Raw genomic sequence first — 26578 nt, forward strand, 5'->3', positions numbered from 1 at the left:
AGGCGGCGTGCAGCAACAAAGACCCAATGCAACCAAAAAAAAAGTATTAAAAAAAAAAACCAACTTAGATGGTGTTACTGGCCTGCTCAAAACCTTGCAGGATCTTTCCATTGCATATGGCTTACTAGGCCCTTGGTCATCTGGCCTTGCTCACTTCATTCTCTGCTCTCCACTGACCTCCTGCACATCAGGCTCTTTAAGTTCTTTTTCCTACTGATCATGTTCCTGCCTCAGGGCCCTTGTACTTGCTATTCCCAGCTTTGGGCTATTCTTCCTCTAAATATTCACATGGCCTGCTCCCTCACTTCAGTTGGTTCTCCTCCATCGTCTTCTGTTCAGAGGACTTCCCTCATCACTCTCTACCCCCTTCCTCTGAATTATTTTCTATCACTACTCAACATCATGTCATAAACCTAATCTGCCTGTTTGTTTGAGGTCTACCTCCTTTAACAGAATGTGAGCTCCATGGTGGCAAGGATTTTTCTTGCTCACTGTGAAATACCCACCACCTAGGACAGTGAGGCACAGAGGTGGTGCTTATTAATGAGTGAATAACTGGCTGCTGCTGCTGCTTGGTGCAAATCAATAGGAGGCTGAGATGAAAAGGTATTGGTGAGAGCACCTGGGAAAGGTGATTAGCCAGGGAGATTGCAGGAGAATGAGATGATTAAGGATGAGCAAATGGGCATCTTTAAGGGCCAACTGAGGAGGGAGTGCAGGGTTGTAATGGCAGGTAAGACAGTAAACAGGCAGTTTCGTGTGTGGCTGAGAATGTGGTTTTCTGCCCTAGACCACCTAGTCTCTGTGTGGCTCTGGGTAAATTTGTTAATCATTCTAAGCCTCAATTACCCCACCAGTAAAATGAAGCTGATAACCATAATACCTTCACCTAAGGTTGTGATGGAGGTTAATTGAGCAAATGGCCATAAAAAGTCTGGCATGGGGTAAGCTCTCAATAACTGTTCATTACTACTATGATCGATGCAAGATTGGGGGAAGAGTGTGAAATGCTGCAATGTAAAAAGATGTTTCTGTAATCTTTCTAAGTCTTGTTCCAAAATGCCCTACCCAGGAATAGACTTCATGTGTTACCTTGCTTCCAACACACATCTACACGAAAATGTCTCCTCATTGCCAACCCCCTCACCAGCCTTTTCTCCTTTCCAATGACTCTTCTGAGAGCTAGTCTAGCGCTTGGCAAAATAAGTTCTCCATAAATATTTGTTGATGTTCACTGCACTTCTCCCAGACGATGCTTAGGTGTTACTTTGTCAGGAAAATCGCGATGTGGAGTGGGAGATATTAGGGTCTCCGACCTCCTTAGGGGACAACGGGCTAGGTAGAAAGACAGCGTTCTTCAGACTCTGAATCACCTATAAGCCTGGCATAGTAAACGCAGCTCAATAGGAGGGGACTGGGTTTGGTCCTCTGAAACTTCCCTAAGGAGCCGTCTGCATCCAAGGGCGGCCAGAGGCCAAGAAGGACGCTGAGCTTTCGTCTCCTTTAAGAGGCGTGGCCTCACTGTAGCCACCACGGGAGTGATTGGCTGAAGCTGCCGGTCCGGGGGCGGGACTCGGTTGCCGGGGAGCGGCGCCGTGGCCGGGCGGAGACTGCGGCGGCTGCGCGGAGGAGCGAGGTGCTTGCTGGGCTAGGGGTGGGCGACGGCGCCGGGGGCTGCGGTGAACGCTTCGCAGGCCGTGCAGTTCCCAGAGGGGAGGCGCCGTCGCCATTGACGCCTCGCTCGGTGAGCGCGTTCCGCTCGCCGAGCAGGGCCCCAGCCGACCGCCGGCACCATGGGCCAGTGCGGCATCACCTCCTCCAAGACCGTGCTGGTGTTTCTCAACCTCATCTTCTGGGTGAGCGTGGCCGGCGGGCGGGAGAGGGCGGGGGGCCGGCCGTGCGGCCCGAAAGAGGCCTCGGCTGAAGCGCCTATGGGGCCCAGCGGGGACCCAGGCTGGGCCGGGGCTGGCGCTGAGGAAGTGAGGGAGCGAGGGGGCCCTGTGGCGGAGGCGCGGGGGCCGCTTCGTTAGGTCCCTCCCTGGCCGGGACGAAGGCTCCGGGCGTAGATGGCGGTGAGAGGAAGCCCTCGGGGGCTTCTTGCGGCCTCCGCGCTCGGGCCCGATGCCCCTGCCGACGAGCTCTGTGCCAGGGGCCGGCGCTGAGAGGGCCCCCCGGCCTCCCCCCTCCCCGGAACAGCCTGCTGGACGGAGAGCTCTCACTGCAGATTCTTTCAGGACACCAGGCTCGAAATAGGATATTCCCCAAAGGGGCGGGCTCCGCTTTCTTTGTCGGGGCCCGGAGCCCTGGCAGCTCCAGTGGCAGCCCCGAGGCGTGCGAGCAAATGGTGCAGAAGTGCGGGGACGCTACCGACTCAGGGGCGAGGGATTTTGCCTTAGAGCTTGTTGTGTATGGAGAACTGGTTGACTGGTTACCAGCCCAGAAAACGGAACGGTTTCAACTTGAGAAGCCAAATAATCCTGTAACCAAGAAAATCAGTCTGTTTGTTTGGTCCTGGGGATGGGTAGCCTGAGATTATAAACCTTGGTTAAATATGACTCGGATGTCACAAGATCTTGAAAGCGATGAGTTAGTTCACTTTCAATGAAGGGTGGCTTATGAATTTTTTGGACACGCCCTCAAAGAAAGGGGTGTTTATAGCCCTTTCATCTTACTTCAGGTCCTTATCTCGCCAAGGACTTTTGTAATAACCTGTGTTATTCCTGTCAGTCTCTCCACCCTCTAGTTCACCTGGACCTTGCACCCGGATAAATCTTATTAAGCATTTCTTCCCTCACATCATGTTATTTCATTTAAAAAATAAACACCCTCCCACACCCCAAAAGCTTCAGCAGTAGATTAAGGTTCAGCCTCCTCTTGGTATTGCAATTGAAGTCCTCGGTCACCTTTCCTTCCTCACCATTGACCATGTTCTTAAACACTTGCTGTCCTGGACACAATTCCCTGTCCCCAGTCCCCAGGACACTTCTTGAACATTCCCACTTCCCATACTTTTGTATGTCCCCATTCAACTCTTTCCCACAAACATACCTAAATTAGGAGGAATCCTTTTCTTCTTACAACCCATTCCCCCCTCCCCCAACAGAGGAGGAAACTTTTCATATCCTGACTGCTGTAGCATAAAAGGATAATTACGTATAATAAGGCACTTACTACACACATGTATTGCCATAGAGTCTTTCAGGATATTTACGGTGTGATGGAAAGAATCCTGACTGGTAGGGCCGATAGTACTGTTCAGAATCACCCACGTGTCATTGATGTTTCCATGATTTCTTCTTTTCCAATTAGAGCAGTGTTTCTTATACTTTAGTTTGACTTACAAGCCTTTTTAAAAGCTAAAAGAGTTTCCAGGGCTCTCCAGAAGAGAAACACTATTAGATAAGAAGATTCTTAGGTATAGACTTAGCTTTGTAGCCTTTACAGTTCCTTGTGATTTTTATGGGCATAACACTTTGATTTTGGAGAAGAGTCTGTGTACTGTCAGGTGAGTTCTAGGCTATTCAAGCTCAGGGACTGGAATTGCTAATGAAACAAAATATTGGAAATGCAGGAGCCATTTTCTTTAAATAATTAAATTTTCATTTAAAATAGCAGTTAATTCAAAGGTTCATTAATCTTTGGAAACTATGTTAAGTATAGGTACTATTGGCACTTAGTGAAGAAGGTTATGATGAACTTCAGTTGTGCTTTTCATAGTGGCTTCTTGCCAAGACTGAAGTTAAACTGTGTGGTAAAAACACTCTTTATCTAGGTTAGTAGGATAATAAAACGTTTGTGAGCTGTGATGAGGAAGTTAAGCAGACATGCAGGGAAAAAAATTGTGGCATACAGCAGTATTAGTGCAACATAACTAAGGAGGAAGCAATATTAGATATGTCTCGCACCAAAGTATTAGTTTAAGACCAACTATTGGAATCTGACGATGTTGGTAATCATAGCTAATATTTGAGTGCTTTTTAAACCCAGGCACTGTGCTAAGCACTTTACATGGAGTATCCTCATAACAACTCCATCTGGCAGGGAATATTGTGCTTCTTTTACAGATGAGGACATTAAAGTTTACTTAAAGGGGCACACGCAAGGTGGGGCAGAGCCAGCCTTCACACCCACGTTGTCCTGTGCTCTAGAGCCTGTGGTGTTAGGGCAAAGGGGAATTTCAAAAGATTTGGAAAGGGGAAGGAACTCTTTAGGCTGTGTTAGACTCACTTGCTCTAAAACACTGATTTTAACCTTGTTTAAAACCTGCCCCAGCATTTAAGCTACACTATTTAACTTGTCAGTTTAAAAAATTAGGTCATTATGAGGAAGTACATAAAACAGATGTTAACCTGTTCTTCCTGGGAATTTGTAATGCATTCTTCAGTTCTAATAAGTATATTCTTATATAGTGGCCCCTTCCTCCTTTTAATGCCTTAATCTGTAAGTGGAAGAATAAGCATTCCCTACACAGAGCATCTCTAAAGTTTATCTAGGTTCCCTTGGGCAACTTCAGCAAAGTTGCCCACGCTCTGTTGCACTGGCTCTTCACTATCGGATGGTAATGACTGATTGTTGATAAGTGTTAAAGTTTAATTGCTTTGTCAACATCTTTAAACTGCACCTCTCTATATCATGATATCCTGGTTCCGTTGGCAGCTTGTTCAAAGAGCTGTGATGTGGAAATAGATACGTACTTGAAATACTTAGGATTGGCATTAAATGATCTGACAGCCAAAGTTGTTAGTGTTGACTTGGTGTAGATTATTTTGGACAGTGCAGTCTAAGGAAGTTACTATGGAAAGGCACAGACAAAGGGGAAACAGTGGTTTCTAAAATCCTGAAGGTTGTCTTAGTGGAAATTGAGAGTGCCTCACCAAATTCCAAAATATTAGGGCCTATAGCATGAAAGGTAATTTTGGACTAGGGAAGGGAGGTACAACTTGGATCTCTTTGTTTTTTATGGAGTGGCATAGCTTTAAATGTAAGCATATTAGTTCTAGACCCATGATAAGTTTTGGAAGACAGGAGTGTTTGAGTTACATGACTAAATTTTGAAGGCTATTGGAACAGTCATTAACCTCTTCTCTAAACTGCACTTTTGCACCAAGGTCAGACAAGAGTCTTAATTCAGTGGGTCATTTGATCTGACCCAGGAGGCCTCATCTAAAACAAGTTTAAATCAGTACTTTATAATTTCAGGTTTTTATTCTGGCAAGTTAATTGAGTACTTAATGAAGACCCATGTTATACAAATTACCTTTACTTTTCCTACCCTGCGAGAAAAACCAGTTGGCTAGTATTTATTTTGCTCATATGTGTCTTAGGCATTATAGGGACTACAGGAGAAAGCTTTGTCCATGCTTGCATAATTTATAGTCTGGCACATCTGCTTAGGGTGTTGTTTTTCATCAGTATGAAAGGCCATAGTAATGCTAACACAGCTGTGGAGTGGGAAATACCACAAGGTCAAACACCTTTTAAATGCTTTTGGAAACAACTTTGGCACCTTCACTAATCATCATTCACTCATATGAAATACCCTTTACATACAAATCATATTTAAAAGCCTTATATAAGCATTAAAATTTACCTTATCTTAAAAAAAGTTTCATATTACCCTTCCCTCTGTGAATACATATAATTAAGGAAAATTGCTTTGTTAACCAAATACAACACAAATGTTTAAACACCTACTTTGTGCTTATATTACTGATAGAATGGTGGAAAAATGAATATCTCTGTTCTTACAGAACGTTTTTTTTTTGGTGGAGCAAGGCAATTAAAAATAAGCAAGGAAAGTATCAGATAGTGATGTGTTATGCAGAGACTTAAAACAGGGTGATGTGATAGAGTGATTGGGTGGCTGCTTTAGGTTGGCAAAGAAGTCTTCTCCAAGGAGGTGAAATTTAATCTGGAATATGTGAAGGAACAGATTTTGGGGTAATTTGGAGGAGATGGGGGACATTTAAGACAAGGAACAGCCTACAGGGCCTAAGGCAAGAATATACTTGGTGTGTTCAAATTACCAAAAGAAAGCTTAACTATACTTTCATGCTTTTGTTTAAAAGATAAAAATTTATAATGAAATATTTCAAGGAAGACTTCTTCTTCACAAATCTCCATATACATATTTTGTGTTTTCTAGCACATCTTGCACATTTGAGTTGAGAATATGATACTTTAAAACCGGAACCTTCATCTAACATCCTGGAATTTGTTTGTCCACCTCCTGTATTCCTATCATCATGAATGACTGCTCTGACAAAGAATATGTCATTGGAACACACCTTCAGCTAACAGATTTCTTTTTTCTTAGTTATTTTTCAATTCACTAGAAGAAAAGCAAGTTATGGTAAATATTAGGAGACCTATTTCTTAACTTTGACAGTTAAGAAAATGAATGTTTCCAGTCTTACTGCATTCTCAGTCAGCTGTCCACCATACCAAGTGCCTTGTGGCTCTGAGTAATCATTAACTGGAAGAGCGCATAGCATTGGGAACTTAGTCAGGAAAGCTCTCTTTAGTTGGCAGTTTAAGGAAAAGGTTGTTTATTAGCTCTTCAGGATATTTATCATGCTTTGAAATATTTTAATGAATTTTATTCCATAAGATCCAACTTAGGTTAGGATTTTTGCAGAAAATTTATTCCGTAAAATTTATACTTGCATCAAACAAGTATATTCTAAGAATCATCACTCAGTAAATACTTGTTGAATATCTGTGCTTTACATGTTTCTGAGAAATGCAAAAAGCTACAGTTCCTGCTTTCTGACAGCTTATAGGAAGAGGGGTCAGACAGGCAAAATCATTTAATATTCTATTGAATTTAATTTCTAGCTGCTCCCCCTTCCCCCTCCCCCTCCTCCTTCCCCTTATACTCGTGGAGAGTCTCAAGTCTTCCTTTAAAAATATCATCTCTTTCCTCCTTCCCCCTCCTTAATAGTTTGGTAGAGTCAGTAGATGAGAACAATTATTTTCATTGATGTATTTGTTCTTGATTTACTAAAAGGGAATCTATAGTAAATGCTGACATACCGTATTTTACATTGTTGCTGCTACTGATTAAACACATAACCCAAGCAAGGACAAACTCTACTATTATAAAGCTTAAGGACCTCAGGCTCCAGTAGTAATAACTGACTCTTTACAGTTAGAGTAGGGTATGAGGACAGAGGGTCTCAAAGAAAAATGCATGTTTAAATTACGTGCTTCTCAGATGACCCCTGGAGCCCTGCAATCTGAAAATATCTAATTTCCATGCTGTGACAATAATGTGGCTGTGGCAGTTGCGGATCTCCAATTTCATTGCAACCTGAACGTTTGGGGTCTTTCAATTCCTGTATATAAATTGGATTAAATAGAACAACTTTGTTAAGCTAGATGAACAAAGATTATAAAAAACCAAGTACAGAAACAGTGAAAATAGGACAAAATTGAGAAACATGACCTTTGGAATATCATCGGAGTAATATTGGTTTAAAGGATTAAAATACTTTTTCTTTAAGAATAATGGCAATAATGATGGTGATACTGATAATGATGGCGGAAGTGGCTTACTGTCAAAATTTTACCCGTCCAAGTAGGGTTTTTTTGTTTGTTTGTTTTTTACTTGTCTCCTTGATAGGTGACATTTATGGGGGGAAAAAAAAGATGTTTACGGAAAGGATCAGAATTGTGTTAGATAGTCAGAACACATCTAAAGATGAGTCAAAGCCAGGCAGACCCAAGAAAAGTGATAAACAGGGAAGATTTGCAGAAGGGCCTAAAATATTTGGGATTGAAGAGATACCTATTTTATGTTGATGGTTAAGGACAGATCTAAGAATTCTTCTGTGAAAGAACAACAAAGTCTCAATTTCAGATATAATTTTAAATATTTACTTTTATGATTATGCAAATAATATATTTGCTTTTTAAAGAAGACACTAAAAAGTATTTTAAACTAACGTTACCATAATTCCACCACCCAGAGACAACCAGTATTAATATTTTGGTGGGTTTTTTTCCTTTTTTTTAATGTCTGCATGTAAGTGTGTTTTTCCCCTAACACACCACAAACATATTACTAAATTATGCTTTAACATATTTAAGGGCTATAATGCAAATATACCTCTGGATGCTAGGGTTTTTTCTTTTGTTTTCGCTATTATAATTTTGTTATAATATTATAACATTTTGATGAACATACCCTATACAAATCTTTGTTTCCATCTGACTTATTTTCTTAAGAATAGACTCCTAGAAGTGCAGTTAGTAGGTACAAAAGTATAAATGCTGAGGCCAATAATGTGTTGCCAGATAGCTCTCCAGAAAGATTATTCTATATTAATCTATACTTCTGTGAGCTCTTCTCTCTGTACCCTTACATATCTTTGAATACTGCTTGCCTTTATTATTGACCAATTTGTTAGGTTGAAAATGATATATTTTAATAGCTTCAGAAATTTTTGGTTAGAGTAGCTTTAATTTCTGAAAGAGGATTTGAGATCTTTGGGATAGTTTTTTTTTCTTGAGTAATAAGAGTAAATGAAATATGCAGGCATTGGACTTGGTAAGAGTAATTATATTTAATGATATGAAGTATTTCATCAGAGTAAGTCAGAATTGAAACAAATACGTTTGACTAGAGAATATTACGGTAAGTAGAATGCTGAAAGATTTGAGGTGATTTTAAGACACTTGTAATGGCACGAGGAGGATGGAGTTTGGAAAAGCTTTCAGAAATGCACTGCATAGAATTACCAATGGGTTCTTTGTAGGAGAGAAGCGAGGTACATGGAAAACTAATATGACCGTACAGGAGACTCTGAATTAAATGTTAAAAGATAGGTACATAAGATGGATTTCTGATGCTGTTTTTCCCCTCTCTGCTTTTTGAAATCTGCATTCTTACGAAGTCTAGAATACATGGTGGTTTTTGCCAGGTCTTTCTGCTCTTTCTCCCAACATTCCAGTCGCTTCTGCTTTACCAATTGATTGTTGGAGGCAAAAATCACACTGAAGGAGTAGTTCTTGCAGGCAACAAGAATTTGTGAGCCACTCTGCTTTTTAGCTGAATGACTTCAGATGGTCCCCTCTTCTTTACACTGTCCTGATTCTTTCCCTTCTACAAATGAATCCATGACTACTGTATACCACTGCAAGAAAATCACTCCTGCTCTTCTTTGCTTTATCTTCACCCATATGCTCTGTGGGATGTGGGCTGCACCTTCACATTTCTAAATTTCCATATAGATGCACTTTTCACAACAGAGCTGTTTTATCTCCTGGCTTGTAACAAGGCTGTTTTGTTTTTAATGTTCCCCGATTCCAGTGGCAAGTTTCACTGTGGTTGATGTGCTCCCTTTCATTTCATATTCCTTCTTCCTTAGAAAAGTAAAGAATTTAGGAGTTTTGTGGATTTTAGCATTTCATCATCTTTCACAGAGGATTTCAAAAGTACAAAAACAAAACAATTAGTTTCTAAAACCAAAACACTGGTTTCTAAACTGTAGAAAAATCAATCTTACATAACATTGAAATTTCTTATTTTAAAGGGGCTTCACATTTGTATGTATTGAATATGTAGTGGAAGGGTAAAAGGATAAAGTGAAGTGTCATACTTCTGGAACTCATACTTCTCAAGTTTTCTGACAGGTAGCTTTATTTCTGGAGGAACAGCTTGGTGTTGCGCAAAAGCACTGGCTTTCCTAAAGTTTTAAAATTTTGTGACTTAATTTAGAACATGAGTTTATTAAAAGGTAAAGTAGAATGGTTTTCAAAAAATTCTTTTTTCTATAGTTTCAGCTCTCAGCCTTTCCCTTAAATTTCCCTTCACTTATTTGTAAAAAGGATGAATATTTTTAGTATACTGTCCTGGCACAAATCCTCCTTATAGACTCAGATTTTCTTAGCGGTGACTAATGCAGTTCAGCTGCTTCCAAGTTCTACATTTCATTCCCTCTTCTCCTGCACCTCCTCTTCCCCCCGCTGCAGCTGGTTTGTTGGCAAAGCCCAGATCCTTTGATAGATCTCAATCCCAGCATTACCCTTCAGAAGGATTTAACCCTGCTTACCTTTTAGGCTTTCTAATAGCCACAACTCCTATATCAAAAATCTGCATGACTACCAAGTCCCTAGTTAGGAATTACTTATAACCTTCTTCCGTTTACCATATAAGCTCTACCTATGTTTTTCATACTGATGGTTGGATGTCATTAAAGCAGTTGTTTATTGCTGTTTTTAGGTTTTCAGCTGTTGTTGGGACACCTTCTCTATATTTTCAAAGTAATTGATGTCATTTCATAAATTGTTTATTATACAACTTATATTAAGCACTATATATACATGTCGTTAAAAGAAGAAATTTTTGAAGTTACCTTCAATTTAGGAGACAGTCTCTATCAGTAATTTGATTTATTTAGTTTCATATCAGCAATCGGTGCAGTTTCTGCTTTGGTGTGTGCAACTGCTAAGTTGCTTCCCAATGTATGTTGTCAAAACAGAAGCGTTATGTTTTCAACTCTGCTGTGTGATTTGGATGTTGACTAGTTTGCAGCCTGGGCAAAGAAACTGCTTTCAAGTCTATTAGAAAAGAACAGGCGGCTTTACAAATGGCATTTCCTCCTAGCCTTCCATTGCATTCGTTATCTGTATGGGTGGAGGATGGCCGCACTGGAAGCATTTCACTTGGCCCACTCCCAGGCAGCACCAAGTGTAAGCCTTATAGGGATCTCTTTAGGTTGAAAACTCATCATTTCATGTTTAAAATGCAGATGGTTCTTCACTTTCCCATGCTTCAGATTAATTGTTGAGTACATATATCTTCCAGTTTTATCCTGTTTTTTTTTCAAATTTATGTGGTCTTAAATTTCATTTACTAGCAGCTCAAAGATGGAATTCATTTTAATTCAAGCCATTTAAGAAATGAAGATTGCCTATTAGAGTAAGAAAAGCTAAGAATCCAAAGGATAGAGAGATGACTAGTGAAGACAAACTGGACAGAATATTTTGCTTCATATTTAGGATTCTTCTAATTCTGTTTGGGGACTAAAAGTATTTACTGTAACAAAATGTGTGTGTGTATACACGAGTGTGTTTGTATATCACACATATGTAGTCAAGAAAAAGTAATGTTTGGTAAGAGTGTTAAGTATTCCATGTACTTCTGTAGTTAATGCACCCAGACTATTAAGCTGTTTCTCCTCTCTCCCTTCTCCTATGCCTTCCATCATCCCATAATAATATGTCACCAAAGTAAGTATGTCAGTGAACTGAGGGTCTTTGAACAGGTACAGTTGCTGTAGGTGAAGCATTTATAAACTAATGTATTCCAGATGTCATGGCCATCAGGAATTCAGTAAGCTGGATTAAGTTTCCAAATCTTGTTTGAATGGTGGACTAAAAACTATAAGCATTGGACTGAAGAGAAACAAAGCAAATTCAAACCAAAGCTTTATGATTGAGATAGGAGGGCAATTTCAAGCGACTGGATGAAATGAAGTGTTCTCAGTGAATTTTGACAAATACCTTCTATGTGCCAGACACTGTTCTAGGTGCTGGATGGTGGTACAGGGCTGAAAGACTGACAGGCAAAGTTTGTGCCCTAAAGGCATGCTGAGACATATATAGTTATAATTGCAACAGTTGTAACAAATGCTCTGTTAGAGCTGTGCAGGGGGTGGCATGTGACCAAGTGCACCTAATCCAACCTGAAATGGTGGAGAATGGCTTCCAAAAGGAAGAGGGGATATTTAAACTGCATTTTAATGGGTGACAAGGAGTTCCCAGGCAGATGAAGAGAGGGCATTCCAAAGAGAACAGCGGAGGTAAAGAAGTAAGAGGATATGTGGTACATTTGGAAATAACAGCTTTCTGTTGTTCAGGGTACATGAGAGGTAATGGAGTCTGAGCCTGAAAAGCAGGGAGGAACAGCTTAGTTTATCAGGGGGCTTATTTGCCTCATCTTTTTTTTTTTTTTAATTAAATACATTTTTATTATAATTATCGATTTACATGCAGTTGTAAAAAATAATATAAAGATGCCATTACACATTATCCAGTTCCCGCAATAATAACATCTTGCAAAACTATAGTACAATACAATAACCAGGATACTGAAATTTATAGTCAAAATACAGGACATTTCCATCCCACAAGGATCCCTCAGTTTGCCCTTTTATAACCTAATCCATTTCCCTCTTGCCCCTACCCTGTCCTTAACTGTTGGCCACCACTAATCTATCTTCCATTTCTATAATTCTGTCATATCAAGAATGTTATATAAGTAGAATCATACAGTATGGAAATTTGGGGAATTGGCTTTTTTTAAACTCTATTTGCCTCATCTTGATTTTAAACATGCTAATGCCTTGATCTGTTTTATATTTTTAACAAAAATAACTGATCATACAAAGAACATATTATGAAGGGACAGGGAGGGTCAGCAAGTAAGGTTTAGGGTGAACAGCGGTAAGGCCCACATTAAGACAGAAGCACTGCAGAGGGTTGAAGAGAAGTTACGGTGTTCAGGTAGTGTTTTCAAAGTAAATCTGAAGGAGTTTGGTGATTGATGGGATGCAGAGGTAGGACAAAGAAAGAAAATAGAGTAACTCTCAGGCATTTCACTAGAAAAAGATAACTGTCTGGTGCCATTTGCTCTGAAATACGGAATATGAGGGAAGGTTTAATGGAGTGGGCAGGAAGGCAGTGAGGGTTTGAGGTAAGCTGAGGGCAAGGTGTCTGTGGGACTTCCACTTGGGATGTGTAGTTCTGAGATGATGGCTTAGGTAGAGAGCTGCAGTGGCTGGTGAAGCCATGGCTAGTATAGCCCAAGGAGAGCCTACAAAATGAGAACTATTTAAATAGGGCCGAAGGTAGAACCCTGGAGATCCCTAACATTTGTCTGGTAAAGAGGAGTCCATGAAGAGAATAAGACAGCAAGCAGTGAGAGAAATAGGAAGAAAGCCAGCAGTGGGGCCTCTTGAAAGTCAGAGGAGGGTCTTAAAAGAATATGGTTTTTTAGACTTTCCTGGTGGCGCAGTGGTTAAGAATCCGCCTGCCAATGCAGGGGACACGGATTCGAACCCTGGTCCGGGAAGATCCCACGTACCGTGGAGCAGCTAAGCCCGTACGCCACAACTACTGAGCCTGCGCTCTAGAGCCCGCAAGCCACAACTACTGAGCCCACGAGCCGCAACTACTGAAGCCCACGCACCTAGAGCCCATGCTCCGCAACAAGAGAAGCCACCGCAATGAGAAGCCTGCGCACTGCAACGAAGAGTAGCCCCTGCTCTCCTCAACTAGAGGAAGCCCGCGCGCAGCAACAAAGACCCAACGCAGCCAAAAATAAATAAAATAAAATAAAATAAATAAAATTTTAAAAAAAGCTTTAGAAAAAAAGAATATGGTTTTTTGAATTGCCTCCATTATTCTAGTCGTGTCTTCTCTTTTTAAAAGTTCTTTATTATTTTTTTAAAAAATCAACTTACTTTCTCAACTTTCCATAAATGGCATGTTTTTCTTCCAGATCTGAATGATTCTATTGGCCTGGTATATGAAAATATACTGATGACGCCCAAGCTTACAGGGTCCCACAGACTTAAGAAATAAACTGAGTTTCCAGGTTGAGAGGAGTTAACGATATTTCCAGTATCATTGTGGAGGCTCTTTTCTAGTTTGAAGATTAATGATTTATGTGTTAAAATTTTGAAGAATGGTGAAATAATTCTTTTCATGTGAATGTCTCAAAGTGCTCTATAAATGATAATTCATTAAACCAAATGTTTTAACGCTTAACCTCACACTGTATTTGCTCATTCACATAAAAGCAAGCAGCATTGGGCTGTCAGTATTGTGCTGGTACACAATGACAGCGAAATTGACAATGATAAGAGGAAAATGTATGTAAAACTCTGTAACTGGAGCATTGTGTCTGGAGTAGCAGCTGTTCCATGACTTTCTGCATTCACTTTCCCTTTAGGTGCTCTAAAACCTCGTTACTCAAAGTGTAGTTTAAGAATCAGCAGCATCAGCATCACCTGGGAGCTTGTTGGAAATGCAGAACCTCAGGCCCCACCCCCAGACCTACTGAATCAGTCTGCAGTTTAATAAGATCTTCCGGTGATTCCTATTCATGTAGTTTGAGAAACACGATTCTAAAGAATAAATAGACCTAAAGGGTTTGTACAGTTCTTTAGTAAAGTAGACCTCTAGCTATGAAAATGGTATATTTCATAGTCTCAACTAGGACAGCAAATGTTTTAGAAATGGGTATCGTGCTTATTAGTTGCTATTGTATTTTCTTTCCCCAAGTCGATAGATGGAGATTATAAATGCAGATTCTGGAGTCAGATTGCCTGGGTTCAAATCCTGCCTCTGCCACGTGTACCCGATTTCCCCATTTGTTGGGGGCAGTCCCCACCTCCACACCGACCCTTATTGGACATGTAATTGAGCTACAGAAGCCCTTTGGGATGTGTGTGTGTTTTCATTCTTGTCATCAGGCTTACTTACTGGATTTGTGGTTTCTTGGTCCTAGATGAACCAGCAGTTATCGAAAAGTAGATGGAGCTTGGAAGACTTTACAACTTTAGTAAGGAAATGCTCTTACTAATGAATAATTTTCAGCTTCACAGAAAAAAAGTCTACAAAGAGATTTAAAAGTGGTGGAAAATCTCATTGAGTTATAACATGCTAAGAAATAGTGGGGATTTTTACCAGCAGGGGTTGGAGAGTTTTACCAGCGCTCTGACCTTGTTTTCTACAGGGAGCAGCTGGCATTTTATGCTATGTGGGAGCCTATGTCTTCATCACTTACGACGACTATGACCACTTCTTTGAAGATGTGTACACTCTCATCCCTGCTGTGGTGATCATAGCTGTAGGAGCCCTGCTCTTCATTATTGGGCTAATTGGCTGCTGTGCCACAATCCGGGAAAGCCGCTGTGGACTTGCCACGGTAAGTTAGCTCTTCACTGATCGTGTGTGTCGTCATAGTATGTGGGAATATTCATTTGTGTTACTTGCTTGAATTGAGCATGAAACTCCATTTTCTCTTTGACTCTCTTTATAATTGGAACAGAATTAGCACTTGTCTTAAACTTCTAGCAGTTATCTCAGATAATTGCTTTTTATCAAGAGAGTATTTAGAGTTATTTTTTCATTTGTATTTAATTTTTGACAATGTTTCCTTACATTTTCCTTACAGTTTGTCATCATCCTACTCTTGGTTTTTGTCACAGAAGTTGTTGTAGTGGTTTTGGGATATGTTTACAGAGCAAAGGTATGTTGTCTACTGGAATGTATATGTTTTAAAAGGTGGCTTAAGTGTTTCAAGTGAAATAGAACAAACTCATTTTCAGAGTTAACATTTTCTTTTGCCTGACTTCAGTTTAGCCACTGCTTTGAAAATGTAAAGATAATTAGAAATTATATGTCAGGACTTCTAGGCTCATTTAATATAGCAAAGTGTTAATTCTACTACTGTCCTAGTTTGTAGGTAGTTTTCTTTAAATGACCATAGGATGATCTGCAAATAAATAGTTGGTCAGCTGAGAACTTTGTTCAAATTTCCTCAGCCTATAGATTCCCTATATAGATTCCCAGATTTCTGTTTTAGAACTAAACTGAGGATTTCATTTTCCATTGCTTCTTTTGAAAAAATGTGTTGGTCCTGGACATAGAAAAAGGTGATTGGGAGTTGTAATCCTGCAACTTGTTCCTGAGGAAAAAGGGGTCCTACCAACCCAAACACTAAGGCAACTATTGCCAGCCACTCCCTTCTTGCCCCTCTTTCCTCTTTTCTGGTCATTTCTTCTTTTCTTTCCCCTTTCCTTTTGCTTTCTATCTACAGTACCATTTAAGGCTAAACAGGCTGCTTTAAATTAATTTGGGGATAACTATAGAGCTGTTACAAAGGCATAGTAGGGTTATTCTCATTGTAACTTATGATTTTGAGTCAAAGGCATGATATGCCAATTTAATATTCAACCATTGCTACATAAAGTACCAGACAACTATGCCAAAAAAAGAATGCAGTGGATTATGCCCCTACCTATGATCTGGTTATCAATTTTATAATCCTATCACATCACTGATAAAATTACCAAATAGGTCTATCATCTTAGAAGGGTAAGGAGAATCTGGTACAGGCAAACTTTATTAAATGACACTTTAGTTGCCACTTGGCAATACATTATGAAGAGTTTATTTCCTGTCTTCTCATTCACATACATTGAACTGCAGCTTTTCATAAGGTGCCACTTCTAAGGACTGATTTTTTTTTTTTAACCTACTGATTACTTTTACATATTTGGCCAAGTCTAATTAAACGTTAAGTAAGTAAAATGGAAATAATATTGGTATTTGTCCCAAAAGTATCTTGTGGGGGCTTTTTAAGTTGTTTAATTTTTACCTCCTTTAGGAAAGGAAAATGAGTAGGTCTTCTGAGAACCCACTGAAAACTTATTTGAAAGAGAAGGTGGTCTATTTATAAGTTAGGACACCTATCTCAAGGCTCAAATGCTTTCTCCCTCTTGAATAAATTGGTAGCCTGCCATCTTGCACACAGTCTTCTCTGTGATTGCTTTTAATCTGTGTGATATAATATGTCTGAAGTTTTACCTGAATCTACATGGAGGCAGGAAGGGAGAAAACTTTTTTCTTGCAAGAAATTCACAGAAATATCTTGCCACTTTGCACACATGCCATTAGGGCATTTTAGCTGGAGCCTTGACTAATGTTACTTTTACCAGCATTTTTGAGGGACTGAATTCTTTGTTTTGATTCAGGTGGAAAATGAGGTTGATCGCAGCATTCAGAAAGTATATAAGACCTACAATGGAACCAACCCTGATGCTGCTAGCCGGGCTATTGATTATGTACAGAGACAGGTGAGTTCTTCTGAGGCTAATTTGTTTTTGAGGACCAATCACTGTTGAGTAAACATTAAACTTAACTCTATTACTATGTAAATTAGTAGTATACATTTACAGCCGTGGTTAGCTTCATGATGAGTCCAGTAATCTTTTTTTTTTTCAAATGCAGCTACACATGAGTTGTTAAGCTAAATGATCAATGCTATTTTTTTTTAATATAAATTTATTTATTTATTTTTTGGCTGCCTTGGGTCTTTGTTGCTGCCGCGTGGGCTTTCTCTAGTTGCGGCAAGCGGGGGCTACTCTTTCTTGAGGAGCACGGGCTTCTCATTGCGGTGGCTTCTCTTATTGCGGAACACGGGCTCTAGGCACGCGGGCTTCAGTAGTCATGGCACGTGGGCTCAGTAGTTGTGGCTCACAGGCTCAGTAATTGTGGCTCGCAGGCTTTAGAGCGCAGGCTCAGTAGTTGTGGCGCACAGGCTTAGTTGCTCCACGGCATGTGGGATCTTCCTGGACCAGGGCTCGAACCCGTGTCCCCTGCATTGGCAGGTGGGTTCTTAACCACTGCACCACCAGGGGAGTCCAAGTCCGATAATCTTACCTTCATCCTTGAAAAGGTTTTTTTTCCACCATTACCTAGTCACAGCCAGATAAGAAGCATCTGATTTGCCCTTAAAAATAATTAGCTAAAGAGGTGATAATGGAAGAGAGGTACGTGTCACACGAAAGTTCAGCATCCAGATGGACTTTAGAGGAGGTGAGAAGTCTTCATATACCTTGAGAAAGCAAGACCAGAAAGGATAACAGACAAAACCATTAAAAAAAAATTATTGTAGACAATTTGAAACATACCTGAAGGTAGAGAGAATCATACAGTAGATCTTTGTATCCATAAACCCACCTCTAAGTTGTCAGCTTTTTGTCAATCTTGTTTCATCTATTACTCCCACATATCATTTGCTAGATTAACTTAAAGTAAATCCCAGACATTTCAGACAAAATATTTTAAATACTTTGTCATTGGAAATAATATTTAACTCAGGATCAGATATTTAACAGGCAAAGTGTAAAGATTTTTCTTAGCTATAAACTACCCCTTGTGGGCAATATGATTTCTCAAATGGAGGTTCTAGAGCCACTAATTACATGTGGCTATTTAAATTAAAATTAAAAATTCAGTTCCTTAGTCACACTAGCCACATGTTAATTGCTCAATAGCCCCATGTGGCTAGGTGCTACCATACCGAGCATACAGACGCAGAACATTTCTATCATTGCAGAAAGTTCTGTTGGACATCACTGGTCTAAAGGTAGCTTAAAGCTCTTCAGTGCATGGAACTCTAAAGTTCAGCACAGGGGTGTGTGTTCTGTGACGAGTAATATCTCTGTTCTCTTCTCTGTTAGCTGCATTGCTGTGGAATTCACAACTATTCAGACTGGGAAAATACAGACTGGTTCAAAGAAACCAAAAACCAGAGTGTCCCTCTTAGCTGTTGCAGAGAGACCGCCAGCAGCTGTAATGGCAGTCTGGCCCACCCCTCTGACCTCTATGCCGAGGTAAGTTCAGTTTCTTGGCCAACACTTGAATCTAGCCTGGTAGCTTTTTTTTTCTTGGTGAATTATCTCTACCTGAAACTTCTTTTCTACCTTCTTTTACTTGTCTTTAATGCCGTTTTTAATTTTAATATAAATTATTTTCAAATGCATTATCCTTTTTCCCTCTTTTAGTTTCTGTCATTTCCATTTCTGCCAGTGAGTAGTAATATGTGACCTTGCAGCTTTCACTTTTTAAAAAGACTAATGAGGATGACTTTGGGTGTTTTAGGGGTGTGAGGCTCTAGTTGTGAAGAAGCTACAAGAAATCATGATGCATGTTATCTGGGCAGCACTGGCATTTGCAGCTATTCAGGTAAGCACAGCTAGCCAAGGAGTTTTCAGAGTGTACTGATTCTCTGATGTCAACCCTGAATGGTTTTAATCACTAAGTGCAGTTAATCTTTGTGTATATAGATAACTTGGAAAGGATTGAGGTACCAGACACCAGTTTCCAGCATCTTCCATTTCCTGTCTCTAGACATAGACCCAGAATGGTCCCAGAAACCAGAGATATGGATGGGGGGAACCATGTGCGAGGGGACTCCTTATCTTATTTTCTTGACTTGATTAGTGAGTGACCTGTTCAAAATACAAACTGTTGTCATAATGTATTCTTGGGAGGTGCTTCAGTAGAACTTCACAGAATTAAAAAAAAATCAAACTGCTGTATTTTAGCTTGGAAATGGAAAGTTTTATTTTAATCTTTTTTAAAATTTCTCCTTCCATTTCTTGCTTTTCTGTCGTCAAGGGTTTTATATGTTCATATACATAAATCAAGACTAGTGGCACTACACTAGTCTCTTACAGTAACAGGAGCAATTTTATCACTTTACAGGAAAGACCTTTAATTAAAAACTGAGGTTCTAACCTCCCTTGTATTTGTGGACTTCGTTTTTTAAGAAGGACTGTCATCAAGAAGTCTGTTACACTACTTGGCATATTTGGAAATGTACCATGTCTTTCTGGTAGCTGAGGGGACTTGTCCCAGCTCCTACCAGTGAAAACAGTCTTTTTCCCCCTTAATAATAGCTTATACAAAGTAGCTGGTAATTGTTTTAATTACCTGTCACTTTATCAAAAAAAAACCCCATACACATCCTTTGTCCCTCATACCCACATAAAAAACAAGTAAGAAAGATGGCTATTTTTCTGCCTAGTATAATCTACGTTCCTAGTTTCTCGGGTATATACATCATATCTTAGGGATTCTGTTAGAGGAATATTACAACTATTTGAAAATGATTGAAAATCCTTTGCATCAGATCTAGTTCTCAGAGTGTTCTTTAGTGTTCTTTTAGTATGTTCTTGAAACATGCTTCAGGTCTAGAGAATCTACTTTAAGAAAGTTTTGATATCACTTAATTGTTAGATAAACCAACATAATTGCTAGTTTAATAGGGTTTTATATGTTCATATACATAAATCAAGACTAGTGGCACTACCCTAGTCTCTTACAGTAACAGGAGCAATTTTATCCAGTCCCTGGTTTTAAAGGCCATGAAAATGAGGGAGAGCAAGGATAGCATGACTTACGACCATCACTAAAGCCTGAACCCCGTCTCCATGTGTACTCTGCCTCCAATTACAAATTGAAGAATTAAGATTCTCAGAAGATTAAATTCCTAAATTCTATTATGAAATCTGACAGCAAATTGACACTTAAGCTGGTTAGAATACACAATGTAATAGCATTGAAAAATGATTAGCACTTTTCTTCAGGTTCTAAAGTGGGGAAGCTCTAAGAGCTATCACAGGAAATTCAAATTTAAATAATGGGAAAGATTGATTTTTGGTAGTGTTTTGAGTATCAAAACTATTTAAGCGTTGTCTCCTTTGATTTTGAGTGTGATTTGTGAACTATTAAGCTACATTTCATTGATGTTCTAAGGCATAAAGGTGAATTTAAGAAGAAATTTTCTCATAAACTTAATTTACCAGTAAAAACCTCTTGTTTGAGTGTTGGTCATCTGTGGGCCAGTCTAGCCCACCACCTCTTTTTGTGTGAGCCCCACACATTTTATGTATTGTCCATGACTGCTTTTGTGTTATGGTGACAGAGTTGAATAGTTGCAGCAGAGACCAATTTTGTCTCTTGGTTCACAAAGCCTAAGATATTTACTGTATTGCCCTTTACGAAACATTTGCCCACCCTTGTTCTAGTCTTGTTAAGTGGTCTAGGTTTGGGTAGGACCAAAATTACCAAGAAAGAAAAACCTGAAAAATATAAGAGAATGAGATTTTTAAAATTTTGCTACACCCATTATACTATTAGTTTCTTAATGAGCAAGAAATTTCACTTCTTTGAGAGTAGCCAGCCTCTTAAATGAACAAATGATTAGCTATAAATTTTATATTTCAACAGTCTGGTCATAATAATAAAATCTAGGTTTTGAGTTGGCAAGCTCTTAAGTGTCAGCTGTGGGTAAGGCTCTCTGTAAAGGCAGTATGGGGAAAATGGGAATTATCAGTCTTTGGAGTCTCACAATGTTGGCATGTCCTTAAGATGGAATGATCGAAAGCAAAATTTCACAGAGAACTGGTTCCCAAGGCCTTGTTGCATTTTTCTGGTCTGTATGCCAAGTGTGAAGGAGGTTGAGACTGCTGTTTCCTTCCTGCCTCTTCTGACTTCTATTTTAATTCATTAAAATGAGTTAAAATACATAAATGAGTAGCACTTCAGATTGGGCCCCCAGATAGTTAAAATTGAGTGGCTTGTTTCTGACCACCTTTTTAAAAAAGTATTTCAAGTAATTCTTCCTTAAAAACTTAAAACCAAAGCATGGGAAGCTAATTCTTGAGTGGCTAAGATTTTTTTTTTAATTTTGGGGAAATTAATCTTAATTGTTAACTTTTTGAAAATTTCTTAATTGAAAAACCCATTTGATAAAATTTTCTTCAAAGATACAAATTTAGTAAGAGGTAAGCCTCCCTCTCAAGTCTTGACCCCAGTTCTCGAATCCCCCCTTGCAGAGGCAACCACTGTTCCCAGTTTCCTGTATATCCTTCCAGAAGTAGTTTGTGGTTAGACAAGCACATAAATATTTTTTATGCAAATAGAAGCTTATAGGATGCAATTTTCTACCTTTCTTTCTTAAGATAATTGTATGCAACCTCCAGTTTTGAGAAACAATGCAGACAGAATTCTGTATGCCTTGCTCAGTTTCCTTCAGTGGTTAACATTTTGCAAAACTATTATATATCACAACCAGGATATTGGCCTTGATACAATCCACTGATTTTTTTTAGATTTCTCATTTCTATGTGTGTATTCAATTCTGTACAATTTTATGACCTGTTTGGTTCTTGTATCCATCATCATAGTCAAAATACTGAACAGTTGCAACACTACAAGTGTCCGCCTGATACTCTTTTATAATTGCACCCACCTCTGTCCTATGCCCCCTCCCCCATACCCTGGTAACCACTAATCTGTCCTCCATATCTAAAATTTTATCATTTCAAAAGTATCATAAAAGGTACAAAAGGTTACATATAATATGTGATATGTAACCTTTTGTACCTTCTTAAAAACAAATTAATATGCTACTGTGGCAATATAGTATTCCATTTTTTGGGCATACTTCATAATTTATCTAATCTGCATTAATGGACACTTATGGAAGTGTCGCTATTACAGAAATGCAAGTAGTGAATATCCTCTGTATATATGGGCAAAGTCTGTAGCAAAAAATTTGTAGTCATGAAATTGAGGGGTCAGAGAATATGGATGACTTTTTGATAGGTATTTCTAAATTTTTCTCAGAAAAGAGTGTTTTCAGTGTGCAGTTCTAATTACCTTGTATAAAATACCTACTTCCCCATAATGCCACCTGCCTAGTGTATCATAGAGCATTTTAGTCCTTGGCAGTTTTTTAAATCACCACTTGCCTATGTATTTACTAATCATTTTTTGCAGTTGCTGGGTGTTATATTTGGACTAAGTGTAGATTAGTTCTCATGATGTGACTACTACAGGGGAAAGTTTCGTTGCAAGAAATCACACTGGAGCTAAATTGTGTGATATTTTAAAATCTGTTTTTGGAAAATTTCAATAATTGATGAGATTTTAGTATAGCAAAGCTTTGGAAATGGACCTGTAATACTTAGTGATGAGGTTTGCACTGTAAGACGTTATTGTGTAGTGCTTAGTGTTTTTTTTTTTTTTAATTGTAGTATTTAATGTTCTTAAACTGACTCATTTCCAAGCATGAGTAGGGTTTTGTCAGGTTTATTTAATTGTTTTTAAATCAGTGCAAGTTGATTTAATTGAAATTAAAGTCAGGAAAAAAAGGATACTTATTTCAGACCCCATTTTGAGAATGCTGACTCCTTAGGTAGAAGTTAACCAACTGAAAGGAATGTGAGGAGGTGGGGATGGGAAGAGATCTTTTCCCCAAGCTAATCAGTGACTTCAGAGCTAGCATTTTTATTGCTCAATTTAACACTGCCTGGGAACATAATTGTGTTTGATCTTATAGCTGTTCTAAGAATGTTTTGCTGTACAGTGAACGGAAATATATTCCTTTAGGAATTAGATACTAAACATGTCTAGAATTGGCTTAAGATATTTAGTAAACTTTCAACAATATCCACTTTTAAAATGTCTTTAAGATGCTTTGCACTAGTAAGCACTCAGCAAATATTGATATAATGAAACTGATGAATTCAAGAAGCAAGTATATATCCTGAATGGGTAGAATAGAGGCTAATAAATAAGGGCAGAAATTGGAGAGTGTGACTTCATCATGGAGAATTCAGTTTGAGGACATCCTTTTTCTCTGTACATGTGTCTCATTAGTAATCTTCTACTTCAGACTTTGCGAGTCTTGTTTATGGATCGGGTACACTTTGTTGAAATTAGGTTGACCCCATATGTACAGAGGGCCCTGCCTTTTAAAAATCAAATAACTGAGACCTTTCACTGTCTATGAAAAGTTAGAGCAGCAAATTAATTTATTTAGCTCTTTAGTACCTGTTTATATTTTGTAAGAAGCCAGGTCAAAAATTCTAGAATCGTTTCTCTTTAATCCAGCTTAATCCTCTCGCTTATCCAAAATAACATGGCATTACTATTCCAGTTTGCTACCACAGAAGGATTAGGCCTTATTAAAATAAAATGATGAAGGAAGAGTGACCTTTAAAAAGTAATATGTATATAATACCACAGAGCCAAACCTAGATTTCAAAAATAGTGAATAATTGAGGAACAAAAACCTTCAAACTATACTTTTTGGTATCAGGATTGGTTTTCCCCCATAGGGCTTTTGGGCCACTCATGTATTGGCTTTTCATTTTGTGGTTTGTTATAAAGTTTATCTCCCCCAAATCCAGATGCTTAAAAACACCACCATTAAATTTGCTCACCATACATAGCCTTGATCATTCCGCTCCCTAGACCTTTGCTGTTCAGTATTGTAGCCACTAGCCACATATGTCTAAATTTAAATTAATTTTAATAAAATAAAAACTGCAACTCCTTAGTTGCGCTAGTTACATTTCAAGTGCTCAGTAGCCACACGTGGCTAGTGGCTGCCATATTTGACAGCTCAGTATAGACTGTTTGCATCATTGCAGAAAGTTCTTTCGTACAGCACTGCTCTAGATTGAGGTGGGAATGGCACTAGGAGAGACTTGATTCTCTGCTGGCTTCACAAATTGTTCTTAGGTGTGAAGCAGGGAAGCTAAAACTTGGTACTTAGTTCCTAAAAAGATAATGTATTCATTTGAAATTGCTTCCGTTACTGTTAGTGCTTTTTTGATGATTTGAGATCTTTGAACTTAGAGACAGTTCCATTGCCGACAAAGAAATACGCACTTGCTGTAAGAGGGTTTTCAGCCTCTTTTTTTTTCCGCTGCTGTTTTCTTCCCACAGCTGCTGGGCATGCTGTGTGCCTGCATCGTATTGTGCAGAAGGAGCAGAGATCCTGCTTACGAGCTGCTCATCACCGGTGGAACCTATGCATAGTAGAAAACTCAGACCTGAGCTTTTTTAGTCTTGTTCTGATTTGGAAGGTGAATTGAGCAGGTCCACTGCTATTGGCCTCCTGAGTTCATTTAGTTAAAGCACACGTACACAGGTGTCGGACAGAGCAGTTTGGCTCTTCACGTGTCCACCTTCTTACCTACCCACCTGTGAGTTTCTTTTCCCCTGTTCTAGCTGACTCTCCATGTCCGTAAGTGTTTCAGTACGGTGGTAAATGTTCTAACCTCAGAACCATTTGCGAGTTGCGTAGTGTGGTAGAATTAAAGGCGGACATGAGCCTGCTTCTGTTACCTCCAAGCAGTAATGGGACTGCTGCTGAAGTATCACCGGGTCCTTTCAGTCTTCACAATGGAGAACTCTTGGCCAAAGGTTTTTGGGGGGATGGGGAGACAGTCAGCTGTCTGGTTAAAGTTAATACCAGATGGTGCCCCTCATCAGTGTCCTTTTAAAAAATATATACTATAGTTCAGTAAGATAGCAACTGTACAAAATGGCTAAAATAGATTTTAGAATCATACAGCGTGTATCTTGGTTCATCTTCAAAATCAGACTGATCTTTGAAACTAGCGGTTTTTAATCAAAGCTGGCTTTATAGGAGGAGTGTAATGTATGCACTACTGTTTTAAAACAATTAGTGTGAGTGTGTGCGTGTGTTTTTTTGTATGATTGAGCCCATTCATCGTAAGTCTAAACTCGTTAGAAATAATGTACCCATGTAGACTAGCAAAATAGTATGTAGATGTGATCTCAGTTGTAAATAGAAAAATCTAATTCAATAAACTCTGTATCACCCCCTCAACATGTAGTTTTTAATTATTTGGAGATACTTCAATTCCAGAGCAGCAGTATAATGTTTTAAATGTTGGTGCTATCTGCAGTTCATTATGCTTTGCATGTGTTTTTATTATATCTGTTGCTAAATTCTAAAGGCCTTGATATTCAAAAAACTACAGATGCTTTTCAGTCCAGTATATCCTACAAATATGGAGCACCTACTGTGTGCATGGCATTGGGGATACAGTGATGGTGCTGTCCTCTTCTTCAAGGACTGTGGAATGCTAGTATCAGAGACACATACAGAAGCAGATAATTTCCATACAGTGCAGTGATTGTAGTGGTAAAAGAATGGGATCCCAGAAGAGGTGCCTGGAGAGGTCAGAGGCAACTTCCTGGAGGAGAGGCCCAAGCCCAGAGGCTGAATAGGCTTTGTGGGAGAGGGTACACAGGAATGTGAAATGGGATGGAGTGTGCAGGGAGCTACATTGTGCCTGGGGCTTAAAATACAACGCTGGGAAAAGAAGTTAAATTGGCAAAGCCCAGGTCCTCTAGGGTCTTACATGACATCCTGTGGAAGTCAGATTTTACTTGAAGGTAGAAGCAGCCATGTGTGAACATGGTAGTGGTGCAGGCGGACCTGTCATAGGCATCCCTGTAGCTGTGGGGATGGGCTAAAGGGGCCATGCGAGGCCTCAGTGAGGTGAATGTAGTAGTTTAGGAGAGAGCTCGAGGGCTCTTTGGAGTGGGGCCCTGTTGGTGGAGGTGGTGTGGGGGGTGGACTCAGGAGGAATTAGGAGTCACGGAGAATGGCAGAATTTGATCATTGATTGGCCATGGGGCAGAGAGAAGGGAGAGGAAGGAAGGAGTCTAGGATGAGTCCCAGGTTTCTGGCTCAGTCAACTGGGGAAACAGAATTGTTGCAGAGATATGGAGCCAGTAAGGACCACATCTAGGGACATGAGTTCATGTTCAGTTTTGGATCCATCAATGTTAAGATGCCTAAATATTGTGCAAGTCTGTCCTGCCTGAAAATGGAGATGATGTGAGAAAGGAGAGGAGTAAAAACTAACTTCTGTTCACAAAGTGGAAGTTAACCAAAACATGCCTGATTTTAGAGAACTGTAGATTTGCTATGTTCTCTTGACCCATCGCATCTCTTGTTCCTACCCATTGCACGTTGGGCAAGAATGTTTCGCTTGTCTTTGTGGCCTTTGACTACCACCTTCCCCATTCCCCAGTCCTGTCTCTCCCCGGCCTTGCTTCCAGTTTTCCATATGTACCATTCTATGGCTACCCTGTCACAGGTTGGAGCTGAGGTGAGCGATAGCTGGACTGTGGTGTTGGTTGCCCTCAGCTCTTTCTGCGT

General features: G+C 39.5%; 1 protein-coding gene across 2 annotated transcripts; it reads left to right on the forward strand.

Moving 5' to 3' along the window:
• Positions 1 to 1589: 1589 nt before the first annotated feature.
• On the forward strand, positions 1590 to 25232 carry TSPAN3 (tetraspanin 3). Of its 2 annotated transcripts, XM_082387705.1 has the most exons (7): positions 1592 to 1856; positions 14747 to 14938; positions 15188 to 15262; positions 16770 to 16871; positions 18261 to 18413; positions 18682 to 18765; positions 24325 to 25232. In XM_082387705.1, the coding sequence occupies exons 1-7, from the start codon at positions 1794 to 1796 to the stop codon at positions 24415 to 24417; spliced, it is 762 nt and encodes a 253-aa protein (XP_082243831.1). In that variant the 5' UTR covers positions 1592 to 1793; the 3' UTR covers positions 24418 to 25232. The 2 variants fall into 2 exon arrangements, with proteins under 2 accessions (XP_082243832.1, XP_082243831.1); XM_082387706.1 differs by lacking the exon at positions 18682 to 18765 and having other exon boundaries at positions 1590 to 1856.
• Positions 25233 to 26578: the final 1346 nt, after the last annotated feature.

This window comes from Balaenoptera borealis, assembly GCF_965194805.1.
Source record: "Balaenoptera borealis genome assembly, chromosome: 3".
Lineage (NCBI taxonomy): Eukaryota > Metazoa > Chordata > Mammalia > Artiodactyla > Balaenopteridae > Balaenoptera > Balaenoptera borealis.

Coding starts and splice junctions, on each gene's coding strand:
- TSPAN3 (XM_082387705.1), top strand. CDS start 1,794: ATGGGCCAGTGCGGCATCACCTCCTCCAAGACCGTGCTGGTGTTTCTC. Junction 16,872..18,260: donor TTGATTATGTACAGAGACAG/GTGAGTTCTTCT, acceptor CTTCTCTGTTAG/CTGCATTGCTGTGGAATTCA. Junction 18,414..18,681: donor CCTCTGACCTCTATGCCGAG/GTAAGTTCAGTT, acceptor TGGGTGTTTTAG/GGGTGTGAGGCTCTAGTTGT.